We start from the raw sequence: 21,741 nt of genomic DNA on the forward strand, positions 1-21,741 counted from the left end.
CAACACACCGATAGCAGCGACTCTGACGTGATTGCAGATGAAGACACCAGGTTAGTGTCATAAATGGATCCATTTTGTACAGGTTTGAACCCGCCGAGCGAGTTTCTGTGCATGGTGGACCGCTGTTACGGACACACACAACACACCGATAGCAGCGACTCTGACGTGATTGCAGATGAAGACACCAGGTTAGTGTCATAAATGGATCCATTTTGTACAGGTTTGAACCCGCCGAGCGAGTTTCTGTGCATGGTGGACCGCTGTTACGGACACACACAACACACCGATAGCAGCGACTCTGACGTGATTGCAGATGAAGACACCAGGTTAGTGTCATAAATGGATCCATTTTGTACAGGTTTGAACCCGCCAGCGAGTTTCTGTGCATGGTGGACCGCTGTTACGGACACACACAACACACCGATAGCAGCGACTCTGACGTGATTGCAGATGAAGACACCAGGTTAGTGTCATAAATGGATCCATTTTGTACAGGTTTGAACCCGCCGAGCGAGTTTCTGTGCATGGTGGACCGCTGTTACGGACACACACAACACACCGATAGCAGCGACTCTGACGTGATTGCAGATGAAGACACCAGGTTAGTGTCATAAATGGATCCATTTTGTACAGGTTTGAACCCGCCAGCGAGTTTCTGTGCATGGTGGACCGCTGTTACGGACACACACAACACACCGATAGCAGCGACTCTGACGTGATTGCAGATGAAGACACCAGGTTAGTGTCATAAATGGATCCATTTTGTACAGGTTTGAACCCGCCGAGCGAGTTTCTGTGCATGGTGGACCGCTGTTACGGACACACACAACACACCGATAGCAGCGACTCTGACGTGATTGCAGATGAAGACACCAGGTTAGTGTCATAAATGGATCCATTTTGTACAGGTTTGAACCCGCCGAGCGAGTTTCTGTGCATGGTGGACCGCTGTTACGGACACACACAACACACCGATAGCAGCGACTCTGACGTGATTGCAGATGAAGACACCAGGTTAGTGTCATAAATGGATCCATTTTGTACAGGTTTGAACCCGCCGAGCGAGTTTCTGTGCATGGTGGACCGCTGTTACGGACACACACAACACACCGATAGCAGCGACTCTGACGTGATTGCAGATGAAGACACCAGGTTAGTGTCATAAATGGATCCATTTTGTACAGGTTTGAACCCGCCGAGCGAGTGGCCGTGCACAGTAGACCGCTGTTACGGACACACACAACACAACGATAGCAGTGACTACGGACGAGGACACCAGGTTGGTGTCATAAATGGACAACAAAAAATGAACACACGTACGTGTTCTTGGCAGTGAATGTGTTGAGAGGCTGTCAATGCACTGTCTATTTCTATCGGAGTAAAATTTGTAGTTTAGTTACCCACTATTTCCGTGTTCCGTATGTGACAGGGGACAAGTGAAACTAACGGCGGTTTAAGAGGAACTTCCTCCCGCGCACGCTCCGGTTGTGGAATGAGCTACCTGCCGAGGTTTTCCCGAGGGTCTACAGTATGAGGTTCTTCAAAAAAGGAGTGTACAGATTTTTAAAGGGTCGGCAACGCACATGTAACACCTCTGGAGTTGCAGGCGTCCATAGGCTACGGTGACTGCTTACCATCAGGCGGGCCGTATGCCTGCTTGCCACCGTCGTAGTATAAAAAAAAATCACACTGGTTATATTCATGCGAAGTGTTACCTTAAGTAGGGGTCGAGGCACCGAACCCGCTATAGCTACATGTATACATATATTACATATACAACAGTTATGTATAAATAAATGTATACACCGTGTTTTTTTTTGATTTGCGTTAATTTCGAGGGTGCATTCCTGAGCTTACTCGTAAATTAAGTAACTTTCTCAAAGATACCGATATTCTAACTAACTCCATTTCGGAGATAACCAATCATATTTTTTTATATTATAAGGCCCTTACGAGCGTATACACTTGCCTTAGGGCCTGTTTACTTATTGATTAGTGTTTAGTGCGAGTTCATACATTTGCTACTAAACGTAAGTACTATCTCGGACGATCGATGTTAGAAATGAAATTGATATGTCACAGTTTTCAATTGTTTGGTTGAGTTAAATGTAATGCCCGTGTTACAACAACGCTATATGCAACATTTAGTTACTTTTTATTAAAATAAAAATAGTAAAAAAAAAACTAAAAAAAAATATTTTATTTTTTATTTAACTATGCCATTTAGTTTCCTTAAACGTACTTACCGAAACCCCGGAGTTAACGTAATTCAATAAAAACACGGTGTATATATTTATATAAATTTAATGTATATGTTTCTTTAGTATTCAATTTGCTCACGTCGTCCACAACGTGTCGCAAACGTGTGTTTTGATGAATAGATGTGGAGCATGTGGATAAAATGCAACTTTCTCATCAGTTATTGTACAATCTAGGTATCCTTTACCAGCTGGTGGTGAAAACTTTTTTTATTTATTTAATTTATTTAGAAAACAAACAGCCTTTTACAAATATGTCTAAAGTAAATGAACTAAAAATAGGCCTAAAGTTTCCTACATTACTAAGAAAACTATTACATAGAAATGTAAATTACGCAATTATAAATTACCGGTTTAGTTGTGTACTACATGCAAGTAAGTTAAGAAAACATACAAAAGTATGAAAAATATGACTGGAACCAAATTGATCAATTTCTAGAAAACAAAATTTGCCGAACTTTGTTCTTGAACACGGACAAACTATGAACAAAAATATCTATATCGTTAAGAGATTCATTATACAAATAACAAGTGAGCCTAAAGAAAGAGGTTTTAGCATACTGTGTGCCACAGGAGGAAATAGAAAATGTGGGTTTAGAACGTGAGTGGAAACGAGAAATTTTGAAGGAAACGCTATCTAATAAAAGGTTAGAATCTATGTGATTTTTAATAATTTTAAATAAAAATAAAACATCTAGATATGCTCTATCTATCTATCTTTATTGTTGTATCAAAGGTCCAACGTGGAGCCGACCGGCCGGCGGCGCCGCATAGAGTGCAAACTGTGCGAGAAGACGTTCGCTTCGCTCTACCGTCTATGGCAACATTATGAAAGGTAAATTGACAAATTTCGGCCATATTTTCATTCCACCCATTTTTGACGGTATTTTAACCTAGTCGGTAGTGTACCTGCTTATGAAGCAGGAGGTTCCGGGATCAAATCTTGGTGGGGGAATTTATTTGTCCATTTGTACATCGATCGACGATCCCAAACTCATAAGCGGTATTGAACCTTTAAGTCTATGGAGAGACTTTGCCTCCTTGTGTGTGTGTTCTACCGCTTGAACAATGGGCTGTGTTCTGAAGAATTGTTTGACATGATGCCCACGGCTACTTTCTATCACCGCACCGCTCGCCGTCGGCAGGGTGTTCATCCTCACACCCTAGAACCTAAATGGTCGCGCACTGTGCGGTTTAAGAGGAATTTCCTCCCGCGGACGCTCCGCCTGTGGAATAAGATCCCTGCCGAGGTTTTCCCGAGCGGCTACTGTATGGGGTTCTTCAAAAAAGTGTACAAGTTTTGAAAGGCTCAGCAACGCGTATGTAATATCTCTGGTATTGCGGGCGTCCATAGGCTACGGTGACTGCTTACCATCAGACGGGCCGTATGCCTGTTTGACACTGACGTAGTATTAAAAAAAAACGGATATTTGTTACTAAGTTATGGATGTGTCCGATGTATATAAGTAATTTATATCGCGACCCCAGAATACCAGCCCGCCGCTCTAACAACTGAGCTACAGAGATTTACCCGTTGACAACGATTATTGCCACACAAAAAAATATGTGAGACAATCTTACACAAATCAACCTAGCCCCAAACTAAGCAAAGCTTGTACTATGGGTATTAGGTACTAGGCAACGATATACATACGTATATGTATAAATACATTCAAAATTCAAAAAATTCAAAATTCAAAAATGTATTCTGCAAGTAGGCCTCAAGGGCTCTTTTACAAGTCAATACAACATTTATAGTAACATCATATAGTGACATGAAAAATACATAACAACATTTATAAATACAACAACCAATACCTGGGTAAACATTACATTATAATAATCTTAAAATAAATAATTAATACAATACAATAGAGATGTATAGTCTCTATGGTTAAAAACACATTACACACAAACACAAACCTGGAGATGTAAAAGGTCCCCAATGACTAATACTAATAAAATTTGGAGGTGTAAAGTCTCTCCAAGTGTCAAAATAAAATTTATACTAAATAAATAAACCGCGTCTGGACTGTTAAACTAGCAGTCTCATAAACTAATGCTACATTCTGTACATAACTAGTATGTACCAAGTCAAGTATATTATACAATATGACAGAGACGTATAGTCTCCACGGTTAATACATTAAGTTTGGAGATGTATAAGGTCCCCACGGTCTGAGAAAAATAATAATAATGTTGACGGTCTGTCGGGTGTCAGACCGTCAACATCTCCAGCATCTCCTGAGGATGCCTCGTAGAGAGGCGAAACACGTGTCGAGTTTTGTACTTTTGGTGGTGGGTTGTTATATTTATTTTTGCGGTGGGAGGGTGGGAACATTAATTGCACGTAAAAATACGCAGGTAAGTATAACGGGTTAGCACTGATTGACTAACACGTTATTTTCTCGCGGATTAGCAAAGTAATATTTCTTGTTTTAATTAGCATGGATTTCCGCAAAGTAACGCCTGATTCTATTAATAATACACAATAATAAGATTTGGAGGTGTAAAGGTTCTCCAAATGTCAAAGAATTAAAAAAATAAAAAATTGTATGAAATACATATTTCACGTCAAGAGACTGTTAAGCTAAGAATCTTAAAACTAGTTCTACAGAATACATAACTACTATGTATTTAATATGTCAATGTCAACATCAAAATAACTAAGATATACTTATATACATAGAAAACACCCAAGACTCGGGAACAAATATCCGTGCTCATCACACAAATAAATGCCCTTACCAGGATTTGAACCCGGGACCATCAGCTTAATAGGCAGGCTCACTACCCACTAGGCCAGACAGGTATATTTAATATGGTATATTTCAGAGAGCACGTGGATATCTGCCGCAAGACATGCTGTAACGGGACGGCGCTGAAAAATGGCAACACCAACCGACTATTGAAGGTAAAAACTTACATATTGGAAGGCCGCTTTCGTTCAGTACTTTACATTTTGCAGACCCTATGAAAGGCTGAGTTCCTACTAGAGATGTGTTATTTATTAAAAAATCCTCGCACATTTCTGGATTCGAGTGCAGTCGGTTTTTGGAAATTCGTATCGCTTTTCAAATATTTTTTTTGCAGTATTGAGGATTTTGTCTAAGTAGTACCTTAATAGTAATTTATTTGTACTTTTACATGTATATAAAATGTATAATTGTTGGTGCAATAATAGTACATTAATAAAACACGACCGAAGGGAGTGTTTTAAATCGACACGAGTTGCGAATTACCTATTCGCACATGTATCGTACAACGTTTTACAGTACATATGGCCCTTTAAATGTTCGACACAGCGTAATATGCTAATTTTCACACTAGTGCGGTAAAGTAGCACCATATGTCCCGCGCACGCTCCGGTTGTGGAATGAGCTACCTGCCGAGGTTTTCCCGAGGGTCTACAGTATGAGGTTCTTCAAAAAAGGAGTGTACAGATTTTTAAAGGGTCGGCAACGCGCATGTAACACCTCTGGAGTTGCAGGCGTCCATAGGCTACGGTGACTGCTTACCATCAGGCGGGCCGTATGCTTGCTTGCCACCGTCGTGGTATAAAAAAAAATGTACTGTAAAGAATATTTACTTACTTACTTATTTAACCTCAATCATCATCGATTCGAGACCTGATTAAGCCACTTTCGTTCGACAGAAAAAATCGTATGACAATTAGTTCGAAATATTTGATAATGATGACATTTTTCAAAAGTCAGAAGCTTATTAGTGTCATAAATAAAAAAGATAATCAAAAAGGTCGAAGAAGGTTCCATACTATTCTTTGAGGATATTACCTTAGGAGCTACTAACACATACAGGCTGCTCCAAAGTAAAAATTGGTAATTTGTTAATTTCTTCGAAACCGCTACACCGGCTGTTATGATACTTTGTACACTGGTTCTAAGTACCCTAATGCATATGTACATTTCGGCTTCGTCCAATGGCTAGGGATACCCTGTACGTCCGTGTGTGCACTGTGCAGGCCCCGCGGCCGCCGGAGTGCGCGGGGCGCGGCGCGGCGAGCCGCAGCAACACGCAGATGAAGCTGCACCTCGCCACGCTCAGGCACAAGCTGAGGAGCCTCTGGAGGTACAGTCACGTCTGAAAATATGGGTACAAAAAATTGTTATGTTATGTATATTGGTGGTGGGTAGGGTTAAGTCTACCCGCGCGCCCTCTGGCGCCGGCATTTTTGTAACCGTTTCTTAGTCCGGTAATAAACCTATGTACTTACGCACCGTCTCCGAATTTACGCCTCCTAGAACCCTCCGTATCAGCCCTTGGGGCTTATATATATCAAAAATGTTGCAAAAATATGTATGTAGTGTATACTTAATATATGGGCAATAAAATCGTGTATACATATTTTTGGCGCGTTTTTCGTATTAATATTTTCATATTATCCACTTAGAGCATTTAGATTTAGAACTGAAGACGCCTTGTCTTGGCACGAATATTCGCATTCGTATATACGAATGTTCGCATCATTTTGAACATTCGCCTCGACTTTCGCATCAAATGAAGTGAATGTTGTGCGAATGTGCGCAGGTCGTGTCCTGTCTCGTCGACTCGCGCACAAACAAGTAAAATATTTTTACCACCAGGCAGCATTTTTCAACACTATAACATCCCGTTCTAGGGTAACTATGTTTTATGTACTAACAGTTTTTTCCTAATTAGGAAAGATAATAACAACTACGTACTACGTATGGTAATTCGCATTCGGACATTCGCATCCTGGACATTCCGATTCGCATTCACATCCTGGACATTCCGATTCGCATTCACATCTCGGACATTCAGATTCGCATTCGTACATTCAGATTCGCATTCGTACATTCAGATTCGCATTCGCAAATGTGAAGAATGCTAACATTCGTGACATTTCTAGTCTGTAATTTTCTGCACAAAATAGTCTGCCGATTTTTGCGGGAGAGGGGCACGTACAAATAGCCATGTCAGTTAACTTCAGTCCATACAATGACCAATGGCCGAGGTTTTCGACAGAGGGGTAAGCTCTTAACCTCTTGAACGCCAGACAGCGAAGGAACTTGCCGTGCCCCGGACGCAGGCGATCACGATTATTTAAACGAAATTGAACTTTACGGAGTCGCCGCGTTAGTCCCTATTGCAATTCAATTCAATTCAAATATACTTTATTCATGTAGGCCTAGCAACAAGCACTTATGAATAGTAAGACAGTATTACATATAATTATCTTAATCTAATTATCAGAGCAATTTATTGATGTTGTAAATATTATTCCATATATAATACTAATGAATATAATTCATAGATCAACTTTAATACTAAAACTTTCACAAAATACAGTCATACAAAAAAAAATTATAAAAAATACTAGTCTAGATTGTTTCTAGAATAAATTCTAAATGTCAAACAAATATAATAAAAACAACAAAGGAAATACATGCATTGGAATATCCATTTCATCATCATTATTCAAATATAATAAATAATTAATCATTTCGAAACACAATTAATCCCACGTTGTTTTATCATTCATGTAGTCTTGTGTGGTATAATAAGCTTTAGAAATAAGTTTACGCTTTACATGATTCTTAAATTTATTAATTGGTAACTCAGTAATATGGTTTGGAAGTTTATTATAAAATCTCACACAATTACCCATGAATGATTTTTTAATTTTATGGAGCCGAGTGAAGGGCACGGCTGCATTGGCGAAACTGTCGGCTGTAGCCGTCGTTGGCGTCCTTGGCAAGTATTTCAGATGTCGGCCATAGCCGACGGTGGCGGTCAAAAGGTTAACGGCGACTCCGGTTAATTAAATGCTCTTAGATATTTGCCGTGAATTTAATTTTTCAAAAGTTTTTTCTATAGACACGTCAAATTCGCTTACCTTCTTTCTAATGTTAAAAAGCGGCCAAGTGCGAGTCGGACTCGCCCATGAAGGGTTCCGTACCATTTATGACGTATTATAAAAAACTACTTACTAGATCTCGTTCAAAGCAATTTTCGGTGGATGTTTGCATGGTAATGTATATATATATTTTTTTTAGATTTTTCATTCTGTTATTTTAGAAGTTACAGGGGGGGAGGACACATTTTTTCACTTTGGAAGTGTCTCTCGCGCAAACTATTCAGTTTAGAAAAAAATGATATTAGAAACCTCAATATCATTTTTGAAGACCTCTATCCATAGAAGACCTATCCACACGTATGGGTTTGATGAAAAAAGATTTTTTGAGTTTCAGTTCTAAGTATGGGGAACCCCCAAAATTTATTCTTTTTTTTTCTATTTTTGTGTAAAAATCTTAATGCGGTTCATAGAATACATCTACTTACCAAGTTTGAACAGTATAGCTCTTATAGTTTCGGAAAAAAGTGGCTGTGACATAATCGGACAGACAGACGGACATGACGAATCTATAAGGGTTCTGTTTTTGCCATTTGGCTACGGAACCCTAAAAAAGACGAAGTCAACGCGCGCTACTGCCTAAGTTCATGACGTGCCGCGTTAAAAGGGTTAAATATAGAACTCTTTGACGATTAATTTTGCACTTTTCACCGGCCTGTACGCCAAATCCGAGTATAATCGTTAGTGGGAAATGTCAGGAAGTATGTCTAATTTTTTTTTAAGTTTATTTTTGTAATCCGCAACAAACTTCGTCCAATTTACATAAGTGAAAATCCGCCACAGGTTTCGTCATAAATGCAGGTACAACATAAAATCCGCAACAAGCTTTGTCCAAAAACCTAAAACTACCTATGCCTCCCCGTTAAACCCCGAGACGACACGTACCCGGCGCAATGTCTAATTTAGCTTCCGACATATACTTCTTATATCAAGTGAATGTATTCTGTTTGAGAAATAAATGTCTTAAACCGTATATTAATTTTAGACCAGTTACGCAAAGAGAGACTCAAGCCCTCCTACGTGTACACGTTCAATGCAGCTGGCCAACTTTATTGTCACGCGTGCAATAGAGTATTTAAGAGCAAGTTCGGCCTGGCCAGCCACATTACGGCTCTTGCTAGACAACGTCCATAATGTGTTTATTTGGGGTCGCCGTCATCGAAAACGATGAGGGGGACTATATATAATTTTAGAACAAAACTTATCTTAACTCAGCAATTATTTTTCAGGTACCAATGTGACATTTGCAAGAGAAAATTCGAAGACAAAAAGGGAATAGCCGAGCACATCGAGAGAGAACATTTGGCGAAGGTACTTTTAATAATCTCTCGTCGTAATAATTAGTACATTACGATACAAGAGCGAAAAATAGGAAATTCGCAACGAGCGGGGATAAACTAAAACACAACTGAAAGTTGGTTTCAATAATAATAAAAATATATATATACTTTACTTACTACTTTACCTTTTACTTTACTTTTACTTTACTTAAAAAAATCTGATTTTTCATGTTGATAGCGTTTACAGATTACAGATCTTTATTGGTAAAAGCAAGTTTGCAATCGATGAAGTAACTGGAAAAAGGCCTCGAAATTGCTATTTGTTATTTGATAACCTTATTATGATCTAAAAAATCGCTACGATTTTTCAAAAACTGCTAGTGGAACGCATTGCGTGCGTATTAGGTTTTCTGGAATTATATTATTTCACAGGTTTGTTTTATTTCCAGGAAGCGAACAAGTGTCCAATATGCGCGGCCACCTTCCGCAGCGAGCGCGCGCTGCGCACGCACGCCGCCGCGCACGAACACGCGCACGCAAACAGTCACGCGCACACGCACGCACGCACGCAAGCGCACGGGACACGCAAGCCACGCACACGCAAGCGAACGGATACAGGTAAGTCAAATACTTTGATATGCATCTTGCCTGTGGAGTATGGACATAGTACAATAAATAGAATTGAAATCCTAATAGCGTTATTCATAATAAGCATCCCACCATAGTTTATTGATTTGATACAAAAAAATGTTATAATTGACGGTATGTTCTGACATACAGACACATGAATGACATGAAAAGACAAATTATTATCTCTATCCATTATTTTGACATTTCTGTTTGTTAGAAAGACATACAATTTACTGTTTTTTACAAATAAGGAGGCAATTTTAGGAGTTTTAAGAATAACTACGATATGAAAAGATACGTTGTACACTTTTGGGATTAACCATTGTGTTGTCCACAGAAACAATAAAAGATACAGAGAACACAGCCACAGACGCGCTCAACAATGGGCGCGTGAAAAGGAAACGAAAGCGAACGCGTTGGACACGACGACGCAAGCAACTTGCACGCAACTCGGACACACAGAGCGTGCAGTGCACACGAAAGCGAACGCAAGGGACGCAATCGCGCAAGCAACTCGCAACCAACTCGGACACACACACGAACGGACAAGAAACACCCAAACAAACGCAAAGGACACAATCACGCAAGCAACTTGCACTCAACTCGGATACGCACAGGAATGTGCAACGGATACGAAGGTATACGCAAGATACACAATCGCGCACGCAACTAGCACGCAACACAGACACGCACACAAACGGCGTGCAACATACACAAACGCAAGAGACACGCAAGCGAACGCAAACTGTAGGTGAACTACGCAAGATGCACCTGAGTAAAGAACGTACGCAAGTAGAAAACGAGAGAGTAGTGAATTATTATCTTGATAGATTTACTTTGTTCGAAGCCGGCGGGGGGATAAGTAGGGCTCTCATTGACCCTCCCACGGTTCACGGCTCTCAGTCTCAACTATAGTACTTATTCAGTTCGAAATTTAATAATATTCCATTGGGATAGAGTTGCAGTCGAGTTCCTGAATTGTCCTCGGATGTTCTAGTCCGATTTAGTTAGAGTAGCGTATTGTCATTTATTATTGTTCACCTCAGCAGCACGAACGAGCCTACTTTCGTCACTCCAGGGAGTAAGGAAAGTGCGACTTTCGCCACACCAGGAAGTGAGACAAAGTAGCTTTTTAATTTAGTGATGTCCATGAATACAGGAATATTTCTAGAAGCTATCGTCATTATGATGATGCCTTTCATTCATGAATGTAAATAAATGTGGTTAACTTTACTTGATGTTGAATTTTTTTAACCTATCATATGTTCTCACTACTGAGGTGAAAAGTTGTATGTGTCACACGAGAGCTAAGTTATATATATATATATATATTTTTTAGGACATTATTACACAAATTGACTAAGTCCCACAGTAAGCTCAATAAGGCTTGTATTGAGGGTACTTCGACAACGATATATATATAATATATAAATATGTATAAAATACTTAAATACATAGAAAACACCCATGACTCAGGAACAAATATCCATGCTCATCACACGAATAAATGCCCTTACCAGGATTTGAACCCGGGACCATCAGCTTCGTAGGCAAGGTCACTACCCACTAGGCCAAACCCGGTCGTCAAAATTTTACATCTCGTGTTTTTGAGTCCATCGCAAGAAAAACCAACTTTCCGCTCTAGTTGCACAAATAACTATTGCGAGTATTGTCGTTGTTTAATTTTTTTCTTAGATTTTAATAAAATTTGGTGGATGGGACCCCACTACAACATGAGTACAATATGTCCTACAGAATCTTCCACTGAATTACGGAAAGGGAAACGTATCGAATTTTCCAATACTCAGTGGGAATCTCCATAATTTTTGTTTGTCCCAAATTTGGATTTCGTGTTTTATTCCGACCAGAATAAGAGCTTTTCAAAGTTTTTTTTATCAAAATCTGACAAAAAAATAAAATCGACAATAATAAAAATAAAATAAAATATGTCCAGGAATGGTCTCATCGGAATATTAGGTCTTTTCTTACATGTATTTTTTTTCGTTTGTGTTTTCGTATAAAAATGTTTATATTTATTTTCTATTAGTGATATGGTAAAGTGATAAATACAGAAGGTGGAGGTAAGGAAATAAATCTCCATGTACCAAAAAGTGTCATCAAAAAACCTTAAATAGGTGGCGCTACAATACCTAGAATACTTGAACAAAAAAATCAAATCATAGACAGCGCACTTCACTCCGTCAATAGCGCCTAGGTTCTTAGCTACTCTAGCGCTACTCTGGAGAGATTTGGAACTATTATGTATAGCTGACAGCTGGACACTTTTGCAACAGTTCTACCATAAGCGATATCACTCCTCTTAATTCCACACTCCATAGTGATAAATTAAAACTTGTATTTGACAGTTGTCATGTCAAAATATCTTCCATAACGATGCACGCAAAAATACACTCTTATAGCTGTGCAATTTTAACCACGCATTTCTGAGGCCAAAAGAAGGGCAAAATGTTATTTATATGACTTTAGGTCAATTTCATAATTTTATATTATTTCTTTTTCGATGTCTTGTATGTGTTTGCACATAAAATGTAAACGCTATTTGTAAAACTGTAAGAATTTGAACTTTTTCACTTTTTGACGTCTATCAATATAAGGATATTTGTATGGAAGGTGGAGGTAAGGAATGGAATCTCCATGTACCAAAAAGTGTCATTTTGATGACACTTTAATTATTTTCTAATTGATAAAAATATAGATATTTTCGCATTTAATTTGCTACGAAAAATATGCAGCTAAATTCCTTCGGTTTCGTATTGTTCATTTACTTCATAAGTATCTTCACGTTGTCGCCACATCAAACTCAATTAGATAATAAATTGTCATATGATGTATATATGATATAGTTTATATTTTACCTTAATATCTAAATGTGCGACAAGAACTTGAGTGACTTACGCTGAGAGGTTAATAGCTTTCATGAGCTTACTAAGTACTATAGATGAGAGCCGTAGATGGCACCATGAGTCAGATCGAGAGCCACTCATAGTGGTGAATCCCCTCTTAATGGATCCGACTCATTGCCATCACGGTTTCTCTACTCTCATCGTCTTATGTGGGACCCGCAGGTCCCTGGAGGTCCTACCACCTTCCCCAATAGACCTTCCCTTGCCACCATGATTTTACTCTTACTTAACCTCACAACATATTTCGCTCATTATAATAATCATAAGCACTCACCAGGGGGATCCTTCTGGCTTAACACATTATCTCTCTGGCTTACAGCACTCACACAATCTTCAAACTAATTAACTTCTACTACATCTCTATTCAAATCCTTCATCATGTGTTCTTCCATAACTCTGTAAATTAGAATGTCAAGTTTGTTCTCGCCCGCCATTTTTATCTACCCAGGATTGCCAACATACAATAATCATATAAAGGTTGTTTGTTACTTACGCTTATTAGGAATCGCGTGGATTCGCGACACTCCCAGCTACGAGGCTGATTTACAAAAAGGCGAAAAGCTGACGAGTCCATTGTGCGATCTTTTCTCGTGCTCGAATAGCCGCAGCTCGCCTCGTCACCTCTTGTGGTTGACTCTCTTCTTGCGTCTCTATATCGGGTACATCACTAATGATATCGGTTGGATGAGAAGTCTTTAAACTATCCTCTTCTGGTTGTTGTGATGTAGTTGACATCCTCTCCTCAGAATTTTCTGTGTTACTCTCTCTCTCTTCTGTGTCATGATTAGAAACTATATCTGCACTTCCTTGACTTTCTGTCGAGATTTCTCTTTGCTCAGTCTCTTCTAGCATCTCATCTATATCAGTAGTACCAAGTTCGTTTTGTATAGTGTCTATAACGCTTGGCTGAGGCTCTACCGTCTCAATCGTCTCTACTGGTGCCGAAGGTGGCTCTTCCAATTCTAAGGGATACAGGTGCCCGATAGACCTTGTGAAAATACTTCCTCCTACTTGAACTTGAGCCACTCTACAGTATCCATCGGAACCTCTTATTAGTTGGACGATTTTGCCAACCCTCCAGGTGTTTCTATTTTTAGATTCGCCCTTTATCTGAACTAGATCTCCAACACTCGGTTCCTTGTGTGATTTCACCCTTGGTTGTTTATGACTATGTTGGTACCTTTCTCTTAGGCTTGTCAAGTATTGATTTATAAACATGTTTTTGAAGTGCTTCAACATGTTCTGACCTCTTTTCCAACTGTCTAACAAGTTCTGTTTCGCCCGAGTGTCATCTTGGTCAGGTCTATAACTCTCTGATATCTCCAAGTTTAGACAACGTCCTAGAGATAGAAAGTCACATGGTCTCAGAACTATATCCATGTCAGGACCTACTCGTGTCAAAGGCCGACTGTTAACAACAGCCTCAATCTCCTTAATGACAGTAAGAAGTTGTGTGTCATTCAGTAGCAGTTTCTCCAAAGTTCTCTTCATACAATGCTTCACTAACCCCACTAATCTTTCATAAAATGCACCATGCCATGGCGCTAATTGGGGAATAAATTTCCATTTGATGTTATTCTTGATGCAGTAGTCACTCTTCAGGATTTCAGAGCTCAATTTGAAGTATAGTGCATTGTCCGAGACTATGGCTACTGGTACTCCTCTTGTTGACATAAATCTTCTCAGTGCCATAATACACTCATCTGCAGTCAAATTCTTAACAACTTCCAAATGTATTGCTCTTACAGCTAAACAAGTCATAAGACAAATCCATCTCTTTTGCTGTCCATTTTCAGTTGCCACATAGACAGGTCCAAAATAATCAAGTCCGGTATAAGTGAATGGTGTGCTATAATTCGCACGTTCTGCTGGTAAAGCCGGTGTTGGAGGTAGTGGGTACGGGCCTCCACCGTGCTTTACACATCGAGTACATTTTCTTAGTATTCTCTCCACAACCGGTCTTCCTTTTGGAATCCAGTATTGCTGGCGAACTAAGTCGAGAGTATGAGATGCTCCTACATGGTAATTCTTCTCATGTATTTCTTTTACTACTTTCCTTGTGAATTCGCAGTCCCTAGGCAAAAGAACTGGATACCTCATGTCATACGACCAATTAGCATGCATCATTCGTCCTTTGCATCTCAACAATCCGTCAACATCTGTAAATAGCCCAAGATTTCTACTGAGGTCTGTCCGTTTGCCTTTTATTTCATCTGGAAAGAATCTTTGTTGCAGGTTTTTTATTTCTTTAACCTGAGATGTTACTTCATTGTGGTCAGACCTTTGTTCATTATCATTAACCGATTCCAAAGGTATGTCAATATCTGAAGACTGATCCTTTGGACCCTCTAATACTGCAGGAAAAGATGCTACTTCTTGATGGCCTTTAAGATGAATATCTTTTGGCCATTTACTCTTTTCTTTGGACAAGAAGGCTGGTCCTTCTAGCCATACACTCTTCTTTTGAATCCAAAGTTCAGGTCGCGTTGCAATATCAGCTGGATTCTCTTTAGTATTTACATAGTATGTTTCTAAGCCAACATTTCGCTTTATTTCTTCTGTTCTGTTGGCTATGAATGGTGGTAAAAGCTTATTCGAGTGAATCCAGTTGAGAACCACTAAACTGTCTGTCCACAGGTATTGTCTAGTAATGGGGAGTTCTATAGTCTCTTTTATGTATGTCAGTAAGCGGTTTCCAATAACACAGCCGAGTAGTTCTAATTGTGGAATAGTCATTTTTCTTTCAGTTTTCTTACCATCTTTCATTTTCTTATCCAATGGAGCAACTCTATTTTTTGACAATAAAAATGATGTCTTAATGTTGGAGCCGTCACTTGACCGTAAGTATACAACAGCTGCGTATGAGTCTTTAGCTGCATCTGCAAAGCAATGTAACTCATTTTCAGATCCTTTATTGACATTTGCCTCAACATATCGTGGTACTTCAACTTCTTTTATATCACTTAGGTTCTTCTCAATTTTCTTCCACTTTAGTAACAGCTCCTGCGATACTGGTGAATCCCATTTATAGTCTTTTCTCCATAATTCCTGAAGAAACAGTTTTATTGGCATAAGTAGTGGAGAGACTATACCGCAAGGATCATATAATGATGCTAATATACTTAAAACTTCTCTTTTTGTAACTTTGTCTGTTGATCTATCAGTAAACACTTCTTTATTTATGTTCAAAGTAAGTACATCTTGCTCTTTATTCCACAGCAACCCTAAGACTTTGATTTTGTCTGACTCTTTAGCTCTATATTTTTGTGGTACTTTTCGACTGAAAGCTTTATCATTTGATGTCCAATCTCTTAGGTTCATAGAGAGCTCTTCGAATGCCTTCTTGGATTCATCATATAGTTGGACAGCTTCTTCTAAAGTGTCTGTGCCAGTCACCAAATTATCAACATAACACTTATTTGCTACCTTCTTGAGTAGCATGCTATCCTTTTGAGAAATGTGGTAACGTATAGTTGCCGTCAGTAAGAAAGGGCTGGAAATAATTCCGAAAGGCACTCTGCAAAATCTTAGGTGTAGTATGTTTTCATCGGATAGTGGTTTGTTGATGTCCTTTAGCCATAAGAATCTTGTCACTTCCCTGTCTTCTTCCTGTAGACCAATTTGCAAAAAGGCCTTTTCAACATCTGCAATTATACCTATTTTATGTATTCTAAAATTCAGGAGCAGAGACGTCAGGTCTTGAAGCATACAAGGTCCTTTATACAAGCACTCGTTAAGGCTTTGCTGATCCTTTAACCTTGCTGAACCGTCATATACTATACGACCGCGCTTGGTACTCTGTTTTACTATATGATGTGGCAGGTAGTTAATTGGAGGCACAGACTGGTTTCGAACATCTGAATCCACTTGGACAACTTCTATTATCTCGGCCTTAAGTTGTTCCATCAATATTTCATTATATTCTTGCAGTGTGGGCTTATCCAATCGCTGTACTAATCCCTTGAGTCTTCCGTATGCTAACCCGTAGTTAGTAGGTACATGTGGTGGGTATGTTGTCCATGGCCATTTTACATAGTAACGACCTTCTTGATACTTGACAGTGTCATTAAAGTTTCTAACTGCCTCTTCCTCTCTAGTACCCTTTACTGAGTCAGTTATTCCTATGTTCTCTAAACTCCAAAGGAACTTTAAATCCGAATGTCTTAAAGGGAGGTCAGGTTCTGTGTAACACTTACATCCTACATTGTTTTGGTAGTAGGTAACAACTGCTAAGATGTTATCATTCTCTTGATTGTCCTTATCATGGTGTCCAGACATGATCCATCCGAAATCTGTATCTATTAGGTAAAGATCGGTGTCAATCTGTATCTTGTTATTCCTGATAAAGGAGAAGTAGTAATCGTTACCAATGAGCATGTTTACTGATTGATTCTTTGAGTAACTATCTGCTGGTATATCCACAATATCTATTTTAGGAATCTCTTGAATTGGTATCCTATCAGTAATGCGAGGAACAACATTCACATGGATACTTTTTTCTACTCCTCTTTTTGTCTTGATAGTAATATCTGTGCAAGGACTCAAAGTCTCATTAGGCTTGTCGGTTCCAAAAATAAATATTAGTAAATAGTCTACATTTGCTGATGTCAAATCCAGGTGTTTTGCCAAGTCCGTGGTAATATAGCTTCTTGAACTACCGGAGTCAAGAAGGAGTCTACAATTTAGGGTCTTGGTTTTGTGAACCACCTGCGCTGTTGCAGTCTGTAAAAAAGATTTCCGCTTAAAACATTGGCCAGTTGAGTTCAGCGTAACAGCATGGTGTGGTTCACTCTTACCTGGTTCTCTCTTTGGGCATAGGGCTCGGTTGTGGTTGCCCTTGCAGTGATAGCATTTCTTATGTCTCCTGCATTCATGTGCACGATGCCCTAACTTTAAGCACATAAAACATCGGTTTGATAGTTTCTTCTTTCTGTCATCAGGTGTCTTATAAGATGGGCATGTATCATTAAAGTGCGGTCCCAAGCAAAATATGCAACTCAACTTGGGTTTCTTCATTTCTCTGTCAGTATTAGACTTAGCTGGTCTTTTCCTATTGTTGTTCCTGGGTGTGTTATCCATTTTGTGAAGGGATGTTGTCTGTGTGTGTATCCTTTTCCCTCTGTGGTATCGAGGTCTGTTTTCTATTGAAATGAAGGCATCTGTGGTGGCAGTATGGTCCTTTTGTAGCGGTGGATTAGTCTTAGACTTCTCCAATGCCACCACAATTTTGTTTAATGTATTTCTGATCCCCGCTATTGTTTGGTCATCCACTAATAATAGGTTAAGTTCGTAGATTACCTTCTCTGGAAATTTGTCTAATATAATGCTCCTAAATGAATTGCTCTCTATATTCTCCCCTAGTGATGAAAGTACTCTTAAATGGTTCTCGATTTTATTTAATGTCTTCCTACAGTCTTCAGCTGTATATTCGCAGCGACTAGTTCTATTTAGGGCTTCATAATGCGAATCAATTACTTGTTGAGTACTCCCATATCTGGTCTTAAGTGTGTCTATTGCTACTTGGTAGTTAGCATTTGTCATTGTTAGGCCTTGGACTGCCTCCTTGGCCTCCTTTTCCAGTAAACTTATCAGATAAGCCAACTTTTCGACATCGTCTAAGTTTTGGGAGTGTACATTGGCCGTGAACCGGTCCCAGAACTCCGTCCATTTCAGAATATCTCCATCAAATTTGAGCAGCTCAATTCTAGGAAGTTTCACAGTTTTTGTTGAGATTTTATTATGAGAATTAGAATGAATATTGAGAATTAATTCCAATTCTATAAGAAGCTCCTCTGCTTTCATCTGCTTCTCGAGTGCAGAGCGTAAAATATCTGTATTTTCATTATTTGTTACAATATATTTGTCAATGTCCAACTGGATACTATTCAGAGATTGTTTCATACTTAATTGTAATTTCATTACTTCTTGTACCATGACGTCCGTTCCGGAATTACACTTTAATATTAGCGCCTCTGCGCTCTCTAAGTTTTCATCAAGTCTTTTTATTCTTAGTTCCAATCGATCTCGCAAGAAATTTTCCATTTTGTGAAATTACAATGAGCAAGTATTCATAAACTTGCTCCCTGCAAATAACCCAAAACAAAATGGCGATATTAACTCGTAATACTCATAACTTTACACTAATGGCCGAAAGTGACTTGTTTGTACAGATTATTAAATAAAGTTTCCTCAAACGATGATGGAAATTATCTAAAGCTATCAATTTGTAATTGGCCTTTCCATATTTACATTACAGCTCTAGCCAATGAGTTTACAATACAATTCATTTATTGTTGCTTACCTCGAGGCTTCTTTTATATAAAAGTATTGATATCATCAATATAACCAAAATACCGGCTGCTATCTTAAGTATATCGCTGTATTTCACTATGCGTAGCTTACTTTCCTGGAATCTTATACACTTTACACGCAAACTTGTTCGAATCTTACTGGGATACTGGGAACGCTGCCGGCATGGCGGTAAAAACTTTATTTTCCTAGTCCAACAAAAATAAACAATTTAGTTTAATAAGTAGGTTTTCAAATACTTAAAATGATATCTCATTACAATGACACGCAGCTCCCACCATCAACCAATAAGAAAATTCAGCTTTCGGTTTAGCCAATGAGGAACAGGAATTAGTTTAACAAAGTTACGGTTTGCACAATGAAAACAAAATCTCCAGTGTTACCAGTGCAAGATTTCATATCGATTACCAAATCGATTGCTCATGAACGAATCGTCGATTAGCGTTATATTAACTATAGTAAAACACATATCGATTATCTATCGCATAATCGATAATTTACTAGAATTAATCTTAAACTAAGTACAACAACAAATATATTATGGTTATTAGTATTATTATTCTTATTTGATATCTAGGAACCTTGAACTCATCTTAATAACACACACCTTTGCTCAAAAATCTTATAATAACACATTCAAAATACAATCTCCGAAGAGAGAGCTATAGAAGGAGAGAGAGAGAGAGAGAGAGAAACAATATTCATTTCTTCCATATGAAACCTTTATTTTGACCGATAAATGCTATCAAACACTCTTATTGTTGGTAAAGTTTCAACCCAAGAGATCTTGACATTTTAATTTAATTTCTTGTTTATTCTTATTGTCCACTGCAATGGACGCAATTTTGCTAATATTAACTTCAGTATTACCTGATACAAGGTTCATGTTCACTTACTTTGCTATGTCCCATACAGGGACTCATTAATGCTACTACCTCAGCGGTACCTATTACAAGGTTCTTGGTCAATACTATGCCCTTTACTCTTTAAGGACTCATAAATGCTGATACTTTAGCAGTGCCTAATACAAGGCTCTTAATATTGTGCCCTTTGCTCTTAAGGACTCATAAATGCTGATACATTAGCAGTGCCTAATACAAGGCTCTTAATATTGTGCCCTTTGCTCTTAAGGACTCATAAATGCTGATACATTAGCAGTGCCTAATACAAGGCTCTTAATATTGTGCCCTTTGCTCTTAAGGACTCATAAATGCTGATACTTTAGCAGTGCCTACTACAAGGCTCTTAATATTGTGCCCTTTGCTCTTAAGGACTCATATATGCAGATACTTTAGCAGTGCCTAATACAAGGCTCTTAATATTGTGCCCTTTGCTCTTAAGGACTCATATATGCAGATACTTTAGCAGTGCCTAATACAAGGCTCTTAATTTGTGCCCTTTGCTCTTAAGGACTCATAAATGCTACTACTTCAGCGGTACCTAATACAAGGTTCTTGCTCTATATTATGTCCTCTAATGAATGAGAACTCATCAATGCTAATACTTCAGCGGTACCTAATACAAGGTTCTTATTAACTACAAATACTTTGCATGCATTCTTTATTGATGCATGTTTGTTACTGCTTCAACTATGCTTACTAAAAGCTCTTAACTGCAAATACTAAGCATATCCTATACTAGGACTCATGAATGTCGCTGAAAACTGAGTTCTTAGATAAATAATTTAGATATGATTTCATATACTTTACTGATTTATGGGAAAACAAATTATCTCAGCCATCTCCACCAATTCTGTCGCCACATCAAACTCAATTAGATAATAAATTGTCATATGATGTATATATGATATAGTTTATATTTTACCTTAATATCTAAATGTGCGACAAGAACTTGAGTGACTTACGCTGAGAGGTTAATAGCTTTCATGAGCTTACTAAGTACTATAGATGAGAGCCGTAGATGGCACCATGAGTCAGATCGAGAGCCACTCATAGTGGTGAATCCCCTCTTAATGGATCCGACTCATTGCCATCACGGTTTCTCTACTCTCATCGTCTTATGTGGGACCCGCAGGTCCCTGGAGGTCCTACCACCTTCCCCAATAGACCTTCCCTTGCCACCATGATTTTACTCTTACTTAACCTCACAACATATTTCGCTCATTATAATAATCATAAGCACTCACCAGGGGGATCCTTCTGGCTTAACACATTATCTCTCTGGCTTACAGCACTCACACAATCTTCAAACTAATTAACTTCTACTACATCTCTATTCAAATCCTTCATCATGTGTTCTTCCATAACTCTGTAAATTAGAATGTCAAGTTTGTTCTCGCCCGCCATTTTTATCTACCCAGGATTGCCAACATACAATAATCATATAAAGGTTGTTTGTTACTTACGCTTATTAGGAATCGCGTGGATTCGCGACACACGTATCTGGTTTGTAAATATAAAATAAGTGCAGATATAATTTAGCAT

The 21,741-nt window shown here is 38.7% G+C and overlaps 2 protein-coding genes across 3 annotated transcripts; one reads left to right on the top strand and one right to left on the bottom strand.

The window, feature by feature from the left end:
- The first annotated feature begins 674 nt into the window (after positions 1-674).
- On the top strand, positions 675-11,297 carry LOC133532384 (RE1-silencing transcription factor-like). Its single transcript, XM_061870993.1, has 7 exons — positions 675-1,152; positions 2,995-3,093; positions 5,094-5,172; positions 6,241-6,347; positions 9,384-9,465; positions 9,884-10,052; positions 10,402-11,297. The coding sequence occupies exons 1-7, from the start codon at positions 1,028-1,030 to the stop codon at positions 10,977-10,979; spliced, it is 1,239 nt and encodes a 412-aa protein (XP_061726977.1). The 5' UTR covers positions 675-1,027; the 3' UTR covers positions 10,980-11,297.
- A 1,578-nt stretch (positions 11,298-12,875) lies between these two features.
- On the bottom strand, positions 12,876-19,925 carry LOC133532385 (uncharacterized). Of its 2 annotated transcripts, XM_061870995.1 has the most exons (4): positions 19,290-19,925; positions 17,785-19,071; positions 13,482-17,710; positions 12,876-13,384 (listed from the first exon to the last, which is right to left on the bottom strand). In XM_061870995.1, the coding sequence occupies exons 2-3, from the start codon at positions 17,860-17,862 to the stop codon at positions 13,532-13,534; spliced, it is 4,257 nt and encodes a 1,418-aa protein (XP_061726979.1). In that variant the 5' UTR covers positions 17,863-19,071; positions 19,290-19,925; the 3' UTR covers positions 12,876-13,384; positions 13,482-13,531. The 2 variants fall into 2 exon arrangements, with proteins under 2 accessions (XP_061726979.1, XP_061726978.1); XM_061870994.1 differs by having other exon boundaries at positions 17,785-19,925.
- Positions 19,926-21,741: the final 1,816 nt, after the last annotated feature.

This window comes from Cydia pomonella, chromosome 27 (assembly GCF_033807575.1).
Source record: "Cydia pomonella isolate Wapato2018A chromosome 27, ilCydPomo1, whole genome shotgun sequence".
NCBI lineage: Eukaryota > Metazoa > Arthropoda > Insecta > Lepidoptera > Tortricidae > Cydia > Cydia pomonella.